The sequence below is a fragment of the Mixophyes fleayi genome, chromosome 5, assembly GCF_038048845.1.
Source record: "Mixophyes fleayi isolate aMixFle1 chromosome 5, aMixFle1.hap1, whole genome shotgun sequence".
Taxonomy (NCBI): Eukaryota; Metazoa; Chordata; class Amphibia; order Anura; family Limnodynastidae; genus Mixophyes; species Mixophyes fleayi.
The window spans coordinates 116,917,813-116,938,714 of record NC_134406.1 but is presented as its reverse complement, the minus strand read 5'-3'; the positions used below and the strand labels follow the sequence as shown (position 1 = coordinate 116,938,714).

At 37.5% G+C, this 20,902-nt stretch overlaps 1 protein-coding gene across 1 annotated transcript in view; it reads left to right on the top strand.

The window, feature by feature from the left end:
- TGFBR1 (transforming growth factor beta receptor 1) overlaps positions 1–20,902 on the top strand; it is a 75,030-nt gene that overhangs the window by 38,842 nt on the left and 15,286 nt on the right. The window contains exons 6-7 of the mRNA XM_075212750.1: positions 9,485–9,641; positions 17,005–17,129. Coding sequence (XP_075068851.1) covers positions 9,485–9,641; positions 17,005–17,129 — 282 coding nt within the window. The remainder of the gene's footprint in view (positions 1–9,484; positions 9,642–17,004; positions 17,130–20,902) is intronic.

Below are 20,902 nucleotides of genomic sequence, written 5' to 3'. Positions count from 1 at the left end.
TTTTTCCTCTTTAAAAACGGTTGGGGATGCTTTTGCTCTTATAACCCAAAAAGATTTAATGTATTAGTGGTGCAATTTAAGATGTGCAAATGTACTGAGAAGACTTGGTTTACATGTAAAGATGATGGGTTTTCTGCCCCAATTCTACCCACTTCACCCTGGCTGGCCACCAATGGGTGCCTTCCTTAGCCAGGGAAGCCTACTCAGTACCTTCTAAGGTACTTACTTGTCACTCAGGCAAATGCAGTTAGAACGTAAAGCAATACATTTATTGCAATAAAAAGAATCGCTAGATTATTATGTACACATAGTAAATGAATTTCAGGCAGGTTGACCACATCATCTGTCCCTTACCCCAGGAGCTACAGTCACCTGGATGTTGTGACTCCATTGTTAGAGAGCGATAACTCACAACCAGCTACACTGCTCCTTCCATGAATCAATCCTCCAGAATGAATACCCCCCCCCCCCCCCTTCCACGGAGTGGCTCCTTATATCTAGGGTCTGATTTCTGCGGAGCTTACCTCTATTTGGGCAAATCACTGGGCCTCTCTTTGTTAAACATTGGTCAGTGCTGGACTAGGGGAATGGAGAGGGGAGTGGGGATGAGCTTAACTTCCACAATCACTTGGTTTACCGTTCATGTAGTCTCTCTAAATGTTCCTATCTACTCCGATCTTAATTTTAGCTAAGTTTTATATAATGAGTTCAAAAAGTTTTTTATACTCCAATTTTGGTAATAGCTCCGATAAGTGTTTCATAACTACCTTAATGAAGGCATGCACAGTTCTGGCTACACGGTCACGGGTATCACTTACAATGCATAGACTCGCACAATTTAAAGTGTCCCAATCATCTTGCCTAAAATATACAGCAAATGGGTGGAGTGTTGCTTGTGAAGTGTTCCAATGGAATAATTGAATTGCATCCTGACATACAAATGAATAATTTTCTGCAAAATCTACTAACACAATAGCTTCTGTTTCTGGTCGAATGGTTTCCTTCAACTGGCACAGGTATTCAGCCTGGGACTTTGTTGTGTACAGTTAGGGCTGTTGCATTATCTACAGCACTACAAATAACTTCACAAAATTGTTCAACAATACTAGTGATTGTAACCAATTTACTTTGATCAGTGTGGACCCACTGCTTATAAACAATTGTGTCATCTATATGACTCCCATAAAAACATTTTTCTACTATTTTCTGAAGTGCTTTCAGACCTGGGCATTTGTCACATTGATGAAGCATACAAGTTTTTGAGACTGAAGAACAAACAAGGAATTCAGTTAGGTCTTTATAGTCCATTTTTAGTGGTAGAGCAACAACCAATAATTTTTACATTTTGGTGAGTTTCACAAACACACACAGAATGCATACCTCTTGCAGCAACACTAACATACCACTGAGGTTATAAGAAACAAAATTTAAACAATATGGAAAACTGTCTTTTGAAAGCAAAATAAAGCTCTTTCAAGTTAACTAGGAGTAGCCTTTTCTGTTTGAATTCTTTTTCCTCATGGAACTTTTACAGAAACACTCTTTCTTTCCAGGGCACATCCGAGAATTTTCATCATCTTCGTAAACTGCTGCACGATTTATATAAGAAGGGCTTTACCTCTATATTTTTCCGATTCTGCCAAGATGCCATGAATTGCTTTAAGTTTTCTTGATTTTACCATATAGTCTGCTTAATTGTTTAGCTGTTTGATGCCAGAGTTAATATTTTTATTACTACTTGTCGTGGCGCCTCTTCACAGTTTTGCTTTTATTCATATATCAGACTCTGTAAATCATCACAACCTGAACATTTGCTTACTTTCTTAGGTGATTCTAGTGATGCGCTAGGAAAAAAAAATATTTGAGTAAGCTTCCTTGCTCTTTCTTTGTAGCATGTGCCTCTCGGTGTCAATGGTGCGCAACCAAACTTTAATACCTTTCATTCAGCTCATCGGTTTCTGCAGGTTCAGTTAAACTCTTCACTGAGCATTCAGCATCTTCTGTTGGCATATTTGTCTGTTTTTTTTTTCTTTTAGTGTGACAGTTGAATTCTGAATTTTGGGCAAAATGTGTGGCTTAATACCGGCATGACGTTGACACTAGCCATGTTCTTTGGCTCATTTCAGAGACACAACTCTTAAGCTTTTTCTGACTCTCTTTTTTTTTTTTTTTTTTTTTTTTTTTTTGTTAGACAAGAAAGGATTAGAGCTTGTAAAATCATTTTCTCTGATGAATCCCCTTTCAGATTGTTTGGGGCATCTGGAAAAACGCTTGTCCGGAGAAGGAAAGGTGAGCGCTACCATCAATCCTGTGTCACGCCAACAGTAAAGCATCCTGAGATCATGTGATGAACAATGCCTTTTCCAGCATGATGGAGCACCTTGCCATAAGGCAAAGTGATAACCAAGTGGCTCAGGGATCAAAACATTGAAATGTTGGGTCCATGGCCGGGAAGCTCCCTAGACCTTAATCCCATTGAGAACTTGTGGTCAATCCTCAAGAGGCGGGTGGACAAACAAAAACCCACAAATTCTGAAAAATTCCAAGCATTGATTAGGCAAGAATGGGGCGGCCATCAGTCAGTATGCGGCCCAGAAGTTGTTTGACAGCATGCCAGGGCGAATTGCAGAGGTCTTCAAATGAAGGGTCAACACTGCAAATATTGACTCTTTGCATAAACTTAATGTAATTGTTAATAAAAGCCTTTGACACTTACGAAATGCTTGTAATTTTACTTCAGTATACCATAGCAACATCTGACAAAAATGTCTAAAAACACTGAAGCAGCAAACTCTGTGAAAATCAGTAGTTGTGTCATTCTCAAAACTTTTGGCCATGATGATTTCCCAGATGTCCCTCCTCTGCCACTAAAACTATTTTATTCAGTACTTCACAGTGGTCGGGGTGAGGGTGTATATGGTGTTATGCTATACCTCCACTTCTCTTATTTCTTTGGTAGTTTTACATTTACCTACATAGCCATTACATTTTCCATGTCGCCACTTCCAAAGAGTACCAAATCTAGTGAATATCTTTAAGCCTCTCTGCTCCACTGTATGGGGTATGGGTGTATGTATATTGACAAACCAACTCTGACGTGTTGGGGCATGGACTCCACAAGACATCTGAAGGTGTCCTGTGGTATCTGGCACAAAGTATGTTGGTAAATAATCCTTTAAATCCTGTAATTTGCTAGGTGAGACCTCCTTTTCTTGGACTTTCTTTTTCAGCACATCCCACAGATGCTCGATTGGATTGCGATCTGGGGAATGTGGAGGCCAAGTCAACACCTTGACTCTTTCTTATGTTCCTCAAACCATTTCTGAACAAATGTTGCAGTGTGGCAGGACGCATTATCCTGCTGAAAGAGGCCACTGCCATTAGGGAATACCATTGCCTTGAAGGGGTATAATTTTTTTTACAGGATGCCTTACCATGGATGGATAGCCTGTGGCCTTCCTCCACCCCAGGTCCCTGAGCCAGGGTGAGTAGCCTGAGGGCTCCCTCATCCCTCACTTTTTTTTGTTTTGTTTTTTTAATAAACTTTTACATTGTCTCCTCCACTTAGTTCAGGAGACTGCAGCTGGCACACAGGCAGCACTGACAGGTGCTGCGGTTGTGTAAGCCAATTCAAGCTACATGAGACAAAAGCCCCTTTGGTTGTCCAAGCCAATCCAAAGCTTCCTAGGTTTCGTTCCTTTCGCCCTCTCAGCAGATTCTTGGGAGCCCTACAAGAGGTCAGACCGTTCCCACCAGTGGACGGTTCCAGGCGAGGTAACCCTATGCAGACAGTCTGTTTCAGCATGATGGGACTGTCCGCCACGGGAATGTGGTAGGAGTCCGTCGCATACGGTTTTCAGTATTGTCGCTCAAGGATATGTCATCGACTTGCTCCACTTCCCACACTGCCATTTTTTTTCACCACAGGGCTTCCAACATGCGGCCTCTGGTACAGAGCACTCCTTGTGGCAATCCGGAACCTATTGGATTCCTGGGTAATTATTCCAGTCCCTTCACTGGAGAGGTTTGGGGTTTTTTTCCAACCTGTTTCTACTTCCAAAGCCGGATGGCTTCTTCAGGTCCATCCTCAACTTAAAACCCTTCAGCAAACAGGTTCAAGTCCTGGGTTTCAGGATGGAGTCTTTCCGGTTGGTCACTGCTGGTATGGAACCAGGCAAGTTTCTTGCTTCATGGGACATAAACGATGTCTACCTCCATGTTCCCAATTGACAGGGACACCATAGCTGCCTCAGCTTTGCGGTGAGGAGCCCATCATCAATACATTACCCTGTGGCCTGGCTACCGCCCCAGTGGTCTTCTCCAAAGTGACAGTAGGTGTTCGCTTGCAGGGAGTCACAGTAGCGCCTTACCTGAATGACCTACTGTTGAAGGCACCATCCTACCAAGCATACGACTGTCCTTCCTGCAAGCGCACGGCTAGATCATAAACCTGCCGATTTAACACTAGTTTAAAGGATGCACTTTTTAGGTCTCTATTTTGACAACAGGTACCAGGAGGTGTTGCTACCAGAGGATAAAGTCTGCTCGGCCCAATCCAAAACCAGGGACCTTATGTCAAGACAAGAAGTCTCCCTCCCTCCTTCAATGCATGAAGTTGTTGGGCAGCATGGTATCAGTCTTCGAGCAGTGCGTTTTGCACAATTCTACTCGCAGACGTTTCAATGGATGATACTGCGCAAGTGGTCAATATCCCACCTTCATCTGCACCTTTCCATGGTTCGCTCCTTCCACATATGGGAGTGGACGCTGGTGACCCCGGACACCAGCTTATCAGGATGGGGAGGGCTCATCTCAGCTCTCCGATTTCAAGATCTGTGGTTTGATATGCTAAAGGAGTCTAAAGTGCATAGACTGGGCCAAAGTTTTTGAATGAAAAAATACGGAAGAAAAGTGGCATGTCTTTAAAATGTTGTTGGAAACATACACGTATAAGTTAATTCCTATGGGAAATAAATGTAAAAGAATTAAGTCTAAACCAATGTGGCTAAATAAAAAGGTAAGGTAAGAAATGCAAAGGAAGAAGCGTGCATTTAAATTGTTTAAGTCTGAAGGGTCAGAGGAGTCCTTCCGTAGGTACAAGGAATGTAATAAAACATGCAAAAAGGAAATTCGATTGGCTAAATTAGAAAATGAAAAACAAGTTGCAAAAGAAAGTAAAATAAACCCCAAAAACTTTTTTAAGTATATAAATGGCAAAAGGGTTAAAAAAAAATATTATATGACCACTAAGTGAGATGGGAGAATTGATAAATGATACTAAGGAAAAAGCAGAGGTATTAAACACTTTTTCTTTTCTTCAGTATTTACTAGAGAGGAGCAAATGGTAGGAGTAATGCATAAAAAATGGAAATGAAACCATACCATTAATTAATACTTGGTTGTCAGAGGAAGACGTCCAAAGGCGACTGAAGAATATTAAGATAAATAAAGCTCCAGGTCCAGATGACATATACCCAAGGGTCCTTATGGAGCTAAACTCAGAAATGGCTAGACCGCTATTAATTTTCAGACATTCAATCTCATCAGGCTCAGTACCAAGGGATTGGCGAATAGCAGATGTGGTGCCATTCTTTAAAAAGGGGACGAGATCACAACCAGGGAATTATAGACCTGTAAGCCTGACATCAATAGTGGGGAAACTACTGGAAGGTATATTAAGGGATAGTATTCAGTATTGCTTGGTGTGCAATAAGATTATTAGTTGGAATCAACATGGATTTGTGAGGGATAGGTCATGTCAAACTAATCTGATTAGTTTCTACGAGGAAGTTATTAGAAGCTTAGACCAGGGCAGCACAGTAGATGTGGTCTACTTAGATTTTGCAAAGGCCTTTGATACCGTGCACACAAGAGGTTGGTTTACAAAAAAGGGAACATTTGTACTTGGATCGAAAACTGGTTAGAGAATAGGGAACAGAGAGTTGTGATAAATGGAACATTTTCTAATTGGTCAAGGTTCCGTGCTGGGGCCACTCCTTTCTAATATATTTATTAATTACCTTGGTGATGGTTTAGAGAGTAAAGTTTCTATTTTTTCAGATGACACTAAACTCTAAGGTAATAATGTCAGAGCAAATGTAGCTTCTTTACAGAAGGGCTTAAATAAACTGGAGGATTGGGCGGCCAGATGGAATATGATGTTTAACATAGATAAATGTTATGTACTTAGTGATAAAAAACAAGAACGCAATCTATAAATTAAATGGAATTAATTTAGGAGTATATGTGTGTGTATGTATATGTATGTATATGTATGTATATGTATGTATATGTATGTATGTATGTATATATATATATATATATATATATATATATATATATATATATATATATATATATATATATGGATATATATATATATATGGATATATATGGATGGCTTTGGGAGTGCTTGTAGACAGTAGACTTGGCGATAGTGCTCAATGTCAAGCAGCAGCTGCAAGGGCAAACAAAGTATTGGCATACATAAAAAGGGGCAGAGATGCAGGGGAAGACAGTGTAATTTTGCCATTGTATAAATCGTTGGTAAGACCTCATTTTGAATCTGCAGTACAGTTCTGGGCACCAGTCTATAAAAAAGATATATTTTGGAACTAGAAAGGGTTCAGAGAAGGGCATCAAAATTGATAAAGTGTATGGAGTCATTAAGTTATGAGGAAAGGTTAGCCAGTTTAGGCATGTTTACTTTAGAAAAGAGGCGTCTAAGGGGAGATATGATTACTATGTAAAAATACATTAAGGGTCAATACAGAGAACTTTCATGGGAACTTTTTACCCCAAGGACTATACAAAGGACACGCGGTCATCCCCTAAGGTTAGAGGAGAGGAAATTTCACAACCAGCAAAGGAAGGGGTTCTTTACAGTAAGGGCAGTCAAGATATGGAATTCATTGCCAGGGAAGGTTGTGATGTCAGATTCAATAGATGTTTAAGAAAGGGTTAGACAGAGAGTGCTCAAGAAGTTGCTGCTACAAACTGTTATTGGATCTGGAAGGCATATGTTATATGGTGTGAGGGGCTCTATTCCCACACCTTTCGTTTCAACCTGTCCAGGTTGCTCGCCTTTCTTCAGGCAGGCCTTGACAAGGGCTTGCGATTATCTTCCATGAAATAGTAGGTTTCAGCGCTGTCTGTTTACTTCCAGCACAATTTGGCCAACTAACACCTTTCTACGTTCTAACCCCATTTGTGCTCTTAAGGCTTTGGTCAGAGAACCATTTGAACCATTGGAATCCTTGGATCTTCGATATCTCGCCTGGAAAGTGGCTTTCTAAATGCCCGTTTCTTCAGCACGCCAGGTGTCTGAATTGGGGGCGTTCTGTTGTGCCCACTCTAGTTTTTCATCCGGACCGTTTGTTCCAAAAGGTTGTCTCCTGTTTTTCATTTAAACCAGAAGACTGTGGTTCCTTCATTCTCAACAAAGTCACGGTCTTTGGCTCCGTCCTTTTTTACTGCTGGACATGTTCCGGGCTCTTAGGTGTTATTTAGACCATTGAAGCATGAAGAGGATAGGAAGAATTGTGTATTGGAAGGCACTCAGCGATCTACTTGTTAAAAATAAAAAACTTGTACTTTATTAATATACTTAAAATAGACCTCCTAATTGAATAGCGAAATATTAAAGTGACTAAAGTGAATTAAAATAGCAAATTAAATTGCTATGCCCTGCTACTTGTTATCAATATATATAAAGCTAATCTATATATAATAGTCACTCCTCTTCTAATTATATATGACTACCTAAGATACCATTGCAACTGAAAATGTATGCTGTGTGTACTGAGGTTATCTTTATTGGAACCAATGGTCATATGATTATAGTTGAAAAAGCATGTAGCGAAACGCGCGTTGGCGTTTACCCTGCTGCTGCAAATATTCACTCCTTGCTACCTGTATTAACCTAACTATCACTCACCCTTGTATGGGTCATTTATTAATCTAAATGTATGTGTGTGTGTATGATTGCCAAACGGCACTACCGCTATTTAGTAGGTGAACTAACAGATATATCAGGTGCTTGATTGGTAGCAGTCCACTGGTGTGTGTATGCAGGACTGCACAAACGGCACTATCAATATTAGCAGGAGAACTACAGACATATCAAGCGCCTGTTTGTTAGCAGTTCAGTAGTATATTACAGGGACAAAGGATTACTAGATTATACAAACTAATCAACATTAGTCAGAGTTCCTTTTAGCCCCAGAAATACTACTTAATAATAACATATATCAATACTCAACTTGGTGTGAGCTTATATAAACATGAGAATATACTTATATAATAAAATGTTCCTTACATCACCAGAGGTTTGAGTCAATATATAAGCTCATTACCTTATAAATTGTGTCAACTATAATCATATGACCATTGGTTCCAATAAAGATAACCTCAGTACACACAGCATACATTTTCAGTTGCAATGGTATCTTAGGTAGTCATATATAATTAGAAGAGGAGTGACTATTATATATAGATTAGCTTTATATATATTGATAACAAGTAGCAGGGCATAGCAATTTAATTTGCTATTTTAATTCACTTTAGTCACTTTAATATTTCGCTATTCAATTAGGAGGTCTATTTTAAGTATATTAATAAAGTACAAGTTTTTTATTTTTAACAAGTAGATCGCTGAGTGCCTTCCAATACACAATTCTTCCTATCCTCTTCATGCTTCAATAATAGCTATTTGTGTAATAGTGCACCACCCAGTAAACTATTCTAACATTTGTAATTATATTTTGATACTGGAATAGCGATACCTAGTGCAGTGGTACCCTCCTTGTAGTGTTATTTAGACCGTATGGTGGGACTTTGCAAAATCACTGATCTATTTGTGCTGCCTGCGCAACTGCGGTTGGCCTGCTTCTAAGGTGTCATTGGCTGGATGGATAACTTCCTCTATCAAATTGACCTATTTAAGGTCGGATAGGCCGTTGTCAGCTCATTCAACCAGGGCTGTTGGTGCTTCTTGGGCAGTACGTCACAGAGGTTCGGCTTCACTTGTCAGTGGTTTTAATGTTCATTTTCTTTATTATTTTTGGGGGAATTATTAAAAATGAAAAATAAATATATAAAATATGAAGCTGGGGCTAGCCACATTTATGCTAAATTTATGCAGAAAATGTTCTACAACTTTTGAGGTGCCCACAATCAGAAATATGATACCTCAATCAATATAGCAGCCTGGTGGGGGGGAGGTCAAGAAGATCAAGCATGTCCCATCCTTCCTTTTTCTTTTCCTTCAGTCTTGATGTGAACTAGCCTTTAGAGAGATTCTCCTTAAAATAGTTTGAAATTGGTAGAAACAAAAGCAAAACTATTTCTAAATCAGGGCATGATTTCCTGAAAGCCAGTAGTTCATTTAATTGCCAATTAGCTGGATATTTTTTTTATTCAGTAATTTTTGTTGTGTCCTTTGATACCTTACTGATAGTAGTATGTTTGTTTTACTTTTCAACAGGGAAACCAGCTATTGCACACAGGGATCTTAAATCGAAAAATATATTGGTCAAGAAAAATGGAACTTGCTGCATTGCTGACTTGGGTCTAGCTGTAAGACATGATTCAGCTACAGATACAATTGACATTGCACCAAACCATAGAGTTGGAACAAAAAGGTAATGTTATATTAAAATGGTTTAATAAGAAAATTACTGCTAATTGCACATTTTTTAAAAAAAAAAAGTGATTCATTGAGCATTTAAGTTGGTTTATTAGACATTGGGGAAAAAACGATCATAAATAATATAATTCAGTAAAGCATAGTATGCCTAAAGCTAGTGCACTGCTTTGCACTTAAAACTTAAAATAGAATACCTTTATTTACTAACATTAGCAATTGGATATGTTTGTCCAGTACTGGTTAAACAAAGAAAGTAAATGTCTGGCTATAGATGCAGTTTTCCATCTTTGTGCAATGTAAGTATATAACCCTCTATGTGCTAAAAACACTATAAACTATAACTTTATAACCGTTTTCCCCATAGAGTTGAAAGACTTGTAATACCAGCTACTAAATTGTTATAAGAAAATCTTAACCTTACAACTATCTTCCACCTACAATTCTTGACAAAAATTGTCATACAAACAAGGGTAGAGTTAGCTTTGCTGAATATAGGTTTGGACCTATTACTGGTAGGTATACTTTAAACACATATTTCCTCTTCAGACTCCATGGCGGCCCTTCCAAAGGGGTTAAAGCTTGGTTAGCTGAGCAGATCCTCCAGAGTGTATATACTGTGGCTTCTATTTTTCCTATGTGTCATTTTTAGGTCTTTTCAACTAAACTAGAAGTGATCGTGTACAGAGAGTTTTTATTTTTATATTCATGATGCAGGCATAGCTGAAAAAATGTTCAGATGAAACCGGAGGGTCTGTGCTGCATCGTCGTCTCTGCACTGATGTCGCTTTTGGGTCAGTGGGTGCATGAATTGGCGGTGAAAGCGTATTGTAAACCGCAATGGAGGCCTGTTTTGTCTATAAACAAAAAGATATAGAACGCTGTGAAACTGCCTAATATCGCCAATAACCCAATCTTATTAAGAACATGAACTTAAAAAATGAAATGGAAAAACATAGCAACATTTAATCCAATAAATAAACAATAAACTATAATTGACCACAAAGGAAGAGAAATAATCATGTACAGAATAAAGCAAATTCAATACATAATTCCAATTTAAATCTCTAAATGATGTACATAAAGGAAATATATATATATATATATATATATATATATATATATATATATATATATATATATATATATATATATATATGTATGAAAACAGGGATACTCTGCACTATCCAAACACATAATCAATGCTATATCAAGTACTGTTCTATATTAAAAACGGAATGTTAGTTCCACATATTGCAATATATGTTTAAGCTGACCAACTCACGCCGAAGTATATATGTGTGTGTATATGTGTATGTATGTATATATATATATATGTGTATGTGTATATATATATATATATATGTGTATGTGTGTGTGTGTGTATGTATGTATGTATGTATATATATATATATATATATATATATATATATATATATATATATATATATATATATATATATATATATATATATATATATATATATATATATATATATATATATATATATATATATATTTTCACATTCACATTAAATGCATGCAACAATGAAAATGCCCGGGCATAAGTAGCAAAAATGGCCTGTAAAATTAAAAAATTATTCCAAAAAATAAATAATGAATAAAAATAGGAAATATAGTAAAACGTCTATAGTCCACAGATATATTATTGCAGGTTCCAAAAATGATTAAGCACTCCTCTAGAGATCCTTCAGAAGTCCATTCTTTGGGATAAAAATACCCCAATATTGTATCTGTGAACTCCAAACAATGTCCAGATATCTAGACTTCTAGCGTGGTAAGAATTAAAAGTGCCTTCTTATGATGAATATAACTCCGCCTAACACCAGGACTGAAAGTAACGTTCAAAATCTCTTATCGGTTTGAAGACCCTCCGGAGGGATGCCTAGACTTTAGCTACTCCGACTGTGTACACGCAGTCGTACCGTAGGATCCGTGGACATTGATGTCTCCACTCACGCTGATTATGTCCGGTATGTTTACTTTCCGCCGATCCTGGGGATTACGGAGTAATGATAATTGGTTCTACTTGTTGCGGGAAGAAACATAATAAAGATATTCCAAATCCACCGCCAAAACCTCATAAAAACAGCTGACACGTTACGTCCCTATAGAACTGGGACTTTTTCAAAGCTGATCTTACTCTGTGAAATGCCCTTATTTAAAGAGCCAGAGGGTGTGGTTAAAAAAACGGACACTTACAAAAATTTAAAGTGATCATTACCATGCTGCGACGGTTCAGTAGCTAAATGACCGGTATATAAACACATAATTCCAATACCCAGATATCAAAGTACAGTATGCAGTCAGATACATATATGTTTACTAAAGCACCCACACACGTATCAATCTTTGTGTGGATACTTATTGACAAATCTGCGTTTACAACACTTGTGCACACTATACATCACCAGTATTGTAAGCAAGCACATTTCTATAGACATATGCATAATTACTACCAAACAGATGGTTAGAACTAAATCTATACAATTGTAGTAGACTGTAATGCCCAGCAAATGTCCCCCAAAAAAACAACTCAATAAAAATATTATATTTATATGGCATTTTCCACAAATTCTTCTCCCATCAAACCACAAATGGACTAGTCCATACAATTAAAATCCAGTGCATCATTCAACCCTTTTGGGGAGAGCGTCCCTAATTTAAATATCCAAGAAGATTCACTAGTGAATCTTCTTGGATATTTAAACTTGGGACGTGGTTCGATGGGAGAAGGAATTGTCGACTAAGTATTAATTTAGCAGCTTGGCTGGGCTCTGTGGTATTCCCAGCGTACTGGTATACCTTCATTGCGGTTGTCCCAGCAACTGCAACAGGACCACTGCAATAGCTACAGCTTGGCCAGGAAATGGTTCTACATAGCTTGGTCTGTTATGAACTGCCTATTCATTTATATAGCTGCTAAGTTTTCGATGCACACTGAGAGATTGAGTGCTTTTTGAAGTGTGGTGAGCACTTGAGAATTGATTTAAAGTGTCTTGTTCATTATTTGCTATTCATTACATTTGATTATCATCTTTTGTAATACAGATACATTTGTATCAATCCTCTCTTTGTGTGATCCTGAACCTTTAGATACTAGGACTTCCCTCTGGGTACCTACCCTAACATCCTGGTGTCATCGCAGCCTTCGACTCCAGAGCACTGGATTTCGACTGTTATTGTACTTATAGAAGTCCAAAGGTTAAATTTATCAAACTAGAATCTGATTCTAGTTATTTATTTAGTGCAATCTACAAAATGACAGAGAATCTGTTTGTTTGCTATAGGTAACATCTCCACTTTTTCAAACCCACAACATGATAAATTTACCCCCCAAGAAATATTGATGTTTTGAAGCAAGGGATTGATTTTTCTTTTGTGAGGCATTGTTGGATGCAATTACACTTTCCACCAGCAGTGTGACTTTTACTGTTTTAGTAGCTAGAAGAGCCCTTTGGCAGACCCACAGTCTATGAATCATCTGACAACCCTTCAGTTTGACAGCAGTTTAATTTTTGGGGATAAATTTGAATTAATGATTCAGAAAATCACAGAATGTTCATCCCATTATCTGCCACAGGATCTTAGAAGATCTTTTTCTATATCCTCCGCCAGGAAGCCGGAAATTATCATCCTGGAAGAAAATACCCTAGAAACTATAGGGGTGATAAATTCTAGTCAGTCATTTGTCTTTTCAGGGATAACGAATGAAGGCAGACGGAAATTTCCAATAATTTGCGGTTCACGCAACTTCCAATGAGCTCTAATTACTAAGAAAGAGTACTAGTTACGTTTGTCTGGCCGTTACCACACTTGGAGATTTAGTGGGGAAAGAATTGTATACCGCCACACTGACAAACTTCTAAATACAATACTGACCAGTTTTTATAGACTGGTTATAATATATAATTTCTTAGTGACATGAAAATCAAGTTACATCGCCCAAACTAGTACTTTGGGATCTTAATTTTGTTCTGGAAACATTGGTGTCACGTCAATTTGAATTGTTACAAGAGGTGTCTCAAATATTATTATTACTAGTAGCAATCCCGTCTGCCAGGAGAGTAGCAGAACTACATGCTTTTTGGTGTGAAGAACCATTTCTGGTTATACATTCTCATGAAGTAATAATGCAAACTAACCCTGCCTCCGTTAATCCTGGCTCTTTGCCAAAAATAATTACCAGTTTTCATGTTAATCAAGAGCTCATACTGCCACAAGTCTATAGGGCAAAGGATGTAAGGTGCCTGCAATCCTAAGGGCATCGCTTGGGCACACAAAGCTCAGGCCTCAGTCGATGATCTTTGCAGCGCAGCAGGATGGTCGTCATTTGACTCCTTCTAAACATTATCAATTTGCTGTGTTTTCTTTGGCTGATTCCCAGTTCAGTATTGGGATCCTTCAAGCAGTGGATCAATAAAATTTGTTTATTTGCATTACAAATTTGGTGTTTGTTTTCTTATGATCCACCCTATGTTGGTTCTGCTTGGGTGTGTTACCCTTGTGTCAGCTGTTTTTAATTTTTTAATCAATTATGGGCATTACAGAAGTTAACATCAATGCCTTCCTTCACTTGGGCAATTTGTTTGATTTTTGACCAGTGCACTACATGTGTTGCGTTTTATGTTCTCGTCTGTGTGCTAGTTTCCTCCCACATTCCAATAACATACTGGTAGGTCAATTGGCTTTTGACAAAATTATGCGGTGCAAGTGTGCGATAAAAAGCTTGTACTGTAATCTCTGAAGGGGCAGTGACTCATGCGAATGACTGACTGCATTTACTCTGTAAAGTGCTTCATAAAATGTAGGCACTGTATAAAAGGATAATAGGTAAATAATGAACATAGTCATAGATACACATGGCATCTCTGCAGCCTGGATTTCTATGGTAGAGAAATCAGCATGCCTCTTGCTAGTAGTAGAATAATCCATTTAGTTTTAAATGGTAAAGAAACTATTAATGTAGAAAATATAGAGATTATATAGTCATCAATACATCATGATTGCTGAGGGTTTTGTTATCTTGCCTATGTTATAAGTTTTTGCTACTATAATTGGGGATTTTGTGTAATGTCAGTGATTAGAGATGTAGTAATGTTTGAAATGTATACATTGTCATCAGTTACATTATTAAACCCTTAATAATGGATGTACTTTGTACAATAATCAGACCCATTTCCATGTATTTGACATTCATTGGGAATAGCTTTTACTTTTATTTACTCTCCTGAAGACTGATATGTATGTTTGTTTGTTTTTATTATTTGGGTAAATAGTACTTTCTTTTGGTAGCATATTAGAATAAATATATTTTTCATGTAATTTTTCATTTAGAACTAAACATATTTTATTATATTTTACATAGTACCACCATATTATCCAGCGTATAGTACCACCATATTACACAGTGCTTTTAATACAGAGTATTTAATTAATCATCCACACCATTCCCCCCTCCTTTGGATGACAGAAAGTCCAATTTCTCTATAACACAAGCATATACCATAACCAAAGATGATTAGATTTATCAAATGGCTTAAAGCAGAAATAGGCCAACCCTCTTGATGTGCCATAAACTATTTAGTTTTCTGCAGTAGATTGATACTAAATATGTGACCTTAAATAAAATATTAAGATCAGGGAGAATGCAGTATTTTTTTTTTTTTTTAAAATCAGGTAAAATTTTATTGCATTTTCCTTTTTTTTTTTTTTTTTTTTTTTTTTATAACATTTTAAACAACAAAAAAGCCCATAACATTGGACTTAATCCCCAATTGTAACCCACACAGTGTTTCAGGTATTATCAAGTAACCATACATAATAGTATCACAAAAGAAAAAACATTGACATTCAGATATACAAGCCAAGGTATGTACACCTCCCACCATTTCAAGATGCAATGAAATAATATTACAGTTTTGATAATACAGAATATAATCGTTGACCTTAATGACTCAACAATAGGCGGCTGGATGTCTGCCCCGAGCATTCATTAGGAGAGCTCCACCTCCCTCAACCCTTCTGTAACATATGGGGATATCCTCCACCTATACCATATTCTTTCATACTTATCCACTAGGTTCCTGCTGGTGTACATGAACCTTTTATTTCCGACTATCGTTAACAAGGTCGATCCAGCTGCTCAAAGTCGGGCCTTCAGGTGCCATCCATTTTCTAGCCATCACCACCTTTGCCAACATAAGTAACGTGTTGATAAGCAGTCTAATAAGTCTACGGGTTTTTTTGTTTAAGCCCAAACCGAATATAGAGAGTTTTGGAGTCAAGGCCACCACTCCCACCTCCAGTCTTTTAATACAATCCTCCACCTTTCCCCAAAAGGATGAAACCAGCGGACATTCCCAGAGCATATGCCAAAAATCTCCTTTTTCACTCTTACACTTGACACAACACCCTCTGACCCCCACTAAACTTAGAAAGCCGAAGAGGGGTGAGATACGCTCTGTGTAGGGAGAATGCAGTATTTAATAAAAATCCAGAAGTTAATGGTTTAGTTTGTGCTGTTTTTGTTTTTGCTTTATTATATTGTATGTATATGCTGGAGGATTGAGCCAGTTAATCTTAAGAAAAATAAAATAAAAAAATTAAAGAATGGATAACACATGGGACATTTTAAAATAAAAAAAAACTAAAAAAAAACATTTACAATAAATACTAATGAAAATATATATGGCAACAATATTTAGATAAGTATAAAAAGAATACAATGTTTATAATAGAAAGCATTTAAGGGTGCTGGGGGAAAACAACATTTTCTAAAATTCAAAAACTAGAAGGGTCTAAACTAGGAAAAACTAGTTTTAATCTTTTTAAATGTTTTCTGTATTTTCAAATGCTAGAAGGCCATTTGTGTAGCAATGGCCTGTACACAGAAGTTCAAAAATAATAAAGGAGGTTGTTACGCTTAAACCGGATTAAGAACTGCACTTCATAAAGCAATTGGCCCAAATGACATCCATCCACCTATACTAAGGGAATTAAATGAGGTAATTGTTTACTATTTAATATTTATGGGCTCCCTCATAAAATGGTCATTACCACAATTGGCAGAAAGCAGAGTTTCCAGTGTTTTTAAAAAGGGTGAAACCCTACTTCTGGGAGTAAGTTGTATAGAGGTTACCAAATGCACATTCTACTGCATTGTCAAAGGACCCTGCCAGCTCTTATATTTGACTGATAAACTCCTGAATTCTACAATTAGAGTTTGAACTTAATAGACTGGTGTTGGTACAGTGCACTGGATGTAATTTGTGTGTAAGTGCCAGAACATGAAAATATAGTGTAAAAATGTAGACTAAGTATTGTTTTCTGTATTACAGATACATGGCTCCAGAGGTCCTTGATGACTCCATAAATATGAAGCATTTTGAGTCCTTTAAGCGTGCAGATATTTATGCAATGGGATTAGTCTTCTGGGAAATAGCCCGTCGCTGTTCAATTGGTGGTAAGTCCAAGCTTTGATTTCAGATTCATTGAATTTTTGTTTTTATTTGAATTATTCTATTATTTTACTATCACTTGTTTTAGAAGACATGTGGAGTAAAGTTCAATATGCTTTACCACAAAAGCATGCAGTTGTGTGTGTGTGTGTGTGTGTGTGTGTGTATATATATATTATTTTTAAAAAATATATATTATTTCTTTTTAGATTTTATGACCGATAAGTTACCAAGTTATTCACTGAACTATTTCCAGAAAATATCAATCTGTAACAAAAACTGGTGGTGCTAATGTCACGGATTTATAACAATAATGCGTAAAAAAATAATCTGGAGGTTTAAAACTTATATTGCCAAATAGTTGAGTTATATTAAATTTATACTGCAAACCGTTAAATATCCCCTAAAACAGCTGAAAAATAACACCAATCAGAAGTTGACTTTAGTAGGGTAAACATCTCTAAATTAATTGTTAGTATAATTATGCTGGTAATGGAATTGTTTATATAAAAAAAAAAAACACTTATTCTGTGTCATAATGAAATGAGAAAGTTAGGAGACCTCTTCCCTGGAGTTGTTTCCCCTCTTTCTCTCAATCTCTCTGCAGTCTTCACACATCTGTGAACGCCTATGGATCAAGCAAATAGGTTGAGAATGAATACAGACCCATACTAAGGCAGACACCCATGGGTAGTTCCATTAACAGACGAAAGCTTGCAATTTGTCCTTTGTAATAATCTTTCTGTCAGGCCACTGACATATTACTATGACATTACCATACAAGTGGGAAATAATGGCAGTGAGATGATCAGGGAAGTTGTCCAGTGACAGGTCTAAGACTCATTTAGACCCATGATTACGGTGTAAACGGTTTACAACATGTTTAGTTTCGACATGTCAACCCCTAGGAGACTTTTATTAAATACAAACCCCCCTTCTTTTAAACACTTTTTTAACTAAGAGTTAGTGTTTGATTCTAAGCATCCTGTTTTTCTTCGCCATATGAACAGGGAGAAGTTCTGAGGAGGACACAAAGGACTGTCCTCCCCTAACAGACAAAAAGCTGTACTGTTCTAGCAGCATTACTAGATAACTCAATAGTATTAGTATCAACATCTATTGTACCTCTCCACCTTGATTTACTGACTCAACAATCTTTACCATGTGTCTCATATCTCTCATGAGCTCTCTCTCTAGTAGCTCCTGATTGTCATCTAACCTCTCTATTTCCTTTATGGCCAACCTCCAGATGAACACCTTTTTACAATAGAGTGCCCTATCACAAGCTTCATATATGCAATGGACTTTTCATAGGATACATCACTTCCAGAACCATCAGCTTCCTAGCTTCTCTTGCTTTCTGGAACCAAAACTGTTGATTTACTTTTATGCTCTGTGTGAACAGAAAATTAATTTTGCAAATAGATAGCTGATGGGACATTGGATCACTGTAGGATTTGGAACATAGACCTAACTGTTTCTCTGGGGGAATGGTGTCTATTTAGGGTGTAACTGGTACAGTATTACATTATCCCAATGTAACCTAATAATCTCACTGTGACAACTTCTATCTCCATAAGGTTCCATGATATAGAAACACCAAATTCCACAGATGTTTTTAAAATTGACTTCTGTTCACATTGCACTTCCATTAGAACAGCCCTATAGTTGAGAATCCTGGCAATCATGGGTCTTGGTGGTGCTTTTGGAGGAATTTGGCTCTGACACTCTACGCACCTCTTCTACTGTTAAAAGTAATTGCATGTGCCCAGAGACGTTGGCAAAGGATTCAATATTTTCAGGGTTGCACTCATTATAAATTAATCACCAGAAAAGTGAGAGCATGTAGCTTCCAGCTTTGCAGTAAGCAATGTGGCACTCCAAAACTACTGGTCAATAAACCACTGGCAGTATGGAGGGAAAATGGTGTTATGCCACAAGTTTCCGATGTTGAAATCCAAAGGAACTTACAGGACCATTATCCATTGTGAACTGTCTGAACAAATTTTGAAATGCAATCATACATTTACTGAAGAAAGATAGTGTTTTCTGGCAATTTCAGGTGACTGATTTTGTTAAGCTTCAAGTTATCCTCCTGTTTCAATTTCTATGTTTTGTCCTCTTGACAACAAGGAATTTTACATAGGTCATTGAGAATGTTTCCATAGGTCAATTGGAAATTTCCACATCTGCTTCATGACTCATCAAAACTGCATCATGATTTCAGAGTGATTCCTCATAAAGTAAAATTTGCCCCCTTCATGATAGATGGTATTATCAGGTATTCTTTTGAACATCAGATATAATTTGACAAAAATGTCATGTTATACAGAAAGTATCTGCCTTTTTCAAGCTAACCACCCCTCAATTTGTTTTCCGGAATCAAAGATGACATCAATGCATCACCTGGATTGGCAGTATTAACTTTGTCAAAATTAACATATTACTGTGGTTCCTCTATTTATATCAAACTCGCCAAATCAAGGTTTCCCCCCACTTTCTCAAATCTCTGCAGAATACCACAACTTTTATTTGGGTTAAGAGACAGATGCAGATACGATTATCAATAATGCAGAGATCTACTCAGGGAGGAATCTTTGGCATCCCAGACTTTAGAAGATATCTGGTGGTGCTACTTACCTAGTGCATGTAATGGAACATCCCTTCTTCCTCTAATGCTTTTTCCTTCTATACTGGGCCAGACCTTATAGTTCTGGGTCTCCCTTCTGGCTCCCCAGACATTAGTGACTAACAAGTGTTGAATTTTACTCCGTTACCTCATTATCTTTATCAATTTGCGACTATACCTGCAAATGCTACCCACTAGCGGTGTATCTATTCTTTCCAATCCCACTCTGAACAATCGGGACTTTCCCTTGGAGTGGGACGCAAAATCCCTTGATCACTGACTGGCTGTTGGCATCATATTTCTTAATGATTTTGAGAAAAGAGGGGAAGTAGATAAGGAACCACAGATACAGGAAAAATTAAATTTCCCCACCAGAATATTTATTCAATACTTTCAGTTTAGACACTTCCAGCAAACGTCAAAAAACTCTTCAGTTTACGGACCTCTCATCGTGCCAGAGTCTTTGTTTGCCATGCCTTCTCAAAGGTTCTAATTTCAGTGTTCTATTCGGAATTAATCATGCCCAGTACTGCAGCAAAAGATCCCCACAGGCTAAAATGAGTGGACGACCATGCAACGTCACTCAAAGATGAATAGTGACCGTGATAAGGGACAATACAGTCAATATTTCAGTATGTGTCAAAATAAAACGCATACAGGCTCCTACAACATGTACTATGTTCCCACTAGGCTACATAAGCTTTTACAAGTACTTCGGACCTGTGTTGCAGGAGATTTTCGAGGTCTGGCTCCTTCCTCCACTTATGGTGGGAGTGCCGCGAAAATTCCTTCTTTCGGAAACCCTTTCTACTGGTGGCCCCAGTTCCTATGGCCGCTAACCAACAGATTAAGATAATTAGGCCTATTGCCTGAGCTGTGAGTTAGCTGCTGGCTGGAAACATTCTGTGCCACCTTCTTTCCAGGCGGTCTTGAGTAGTCTTTGGCAGAGATTTTTTCCTTCACATATGTTCAATTGATATACCTGGGGAGAATACATCAATGAATCTGTAAGAAAAGATTGACAACAAATATACCTTCTGATCTCTTTTTGCAGCTAGCAAGTGTAATCACAAGAGGGTGGTAAAGGAAGAAGATTTTCACCTCTGTAGAAAGAAGTGTTAAGAATAGACAAAAACGAACACTCATATA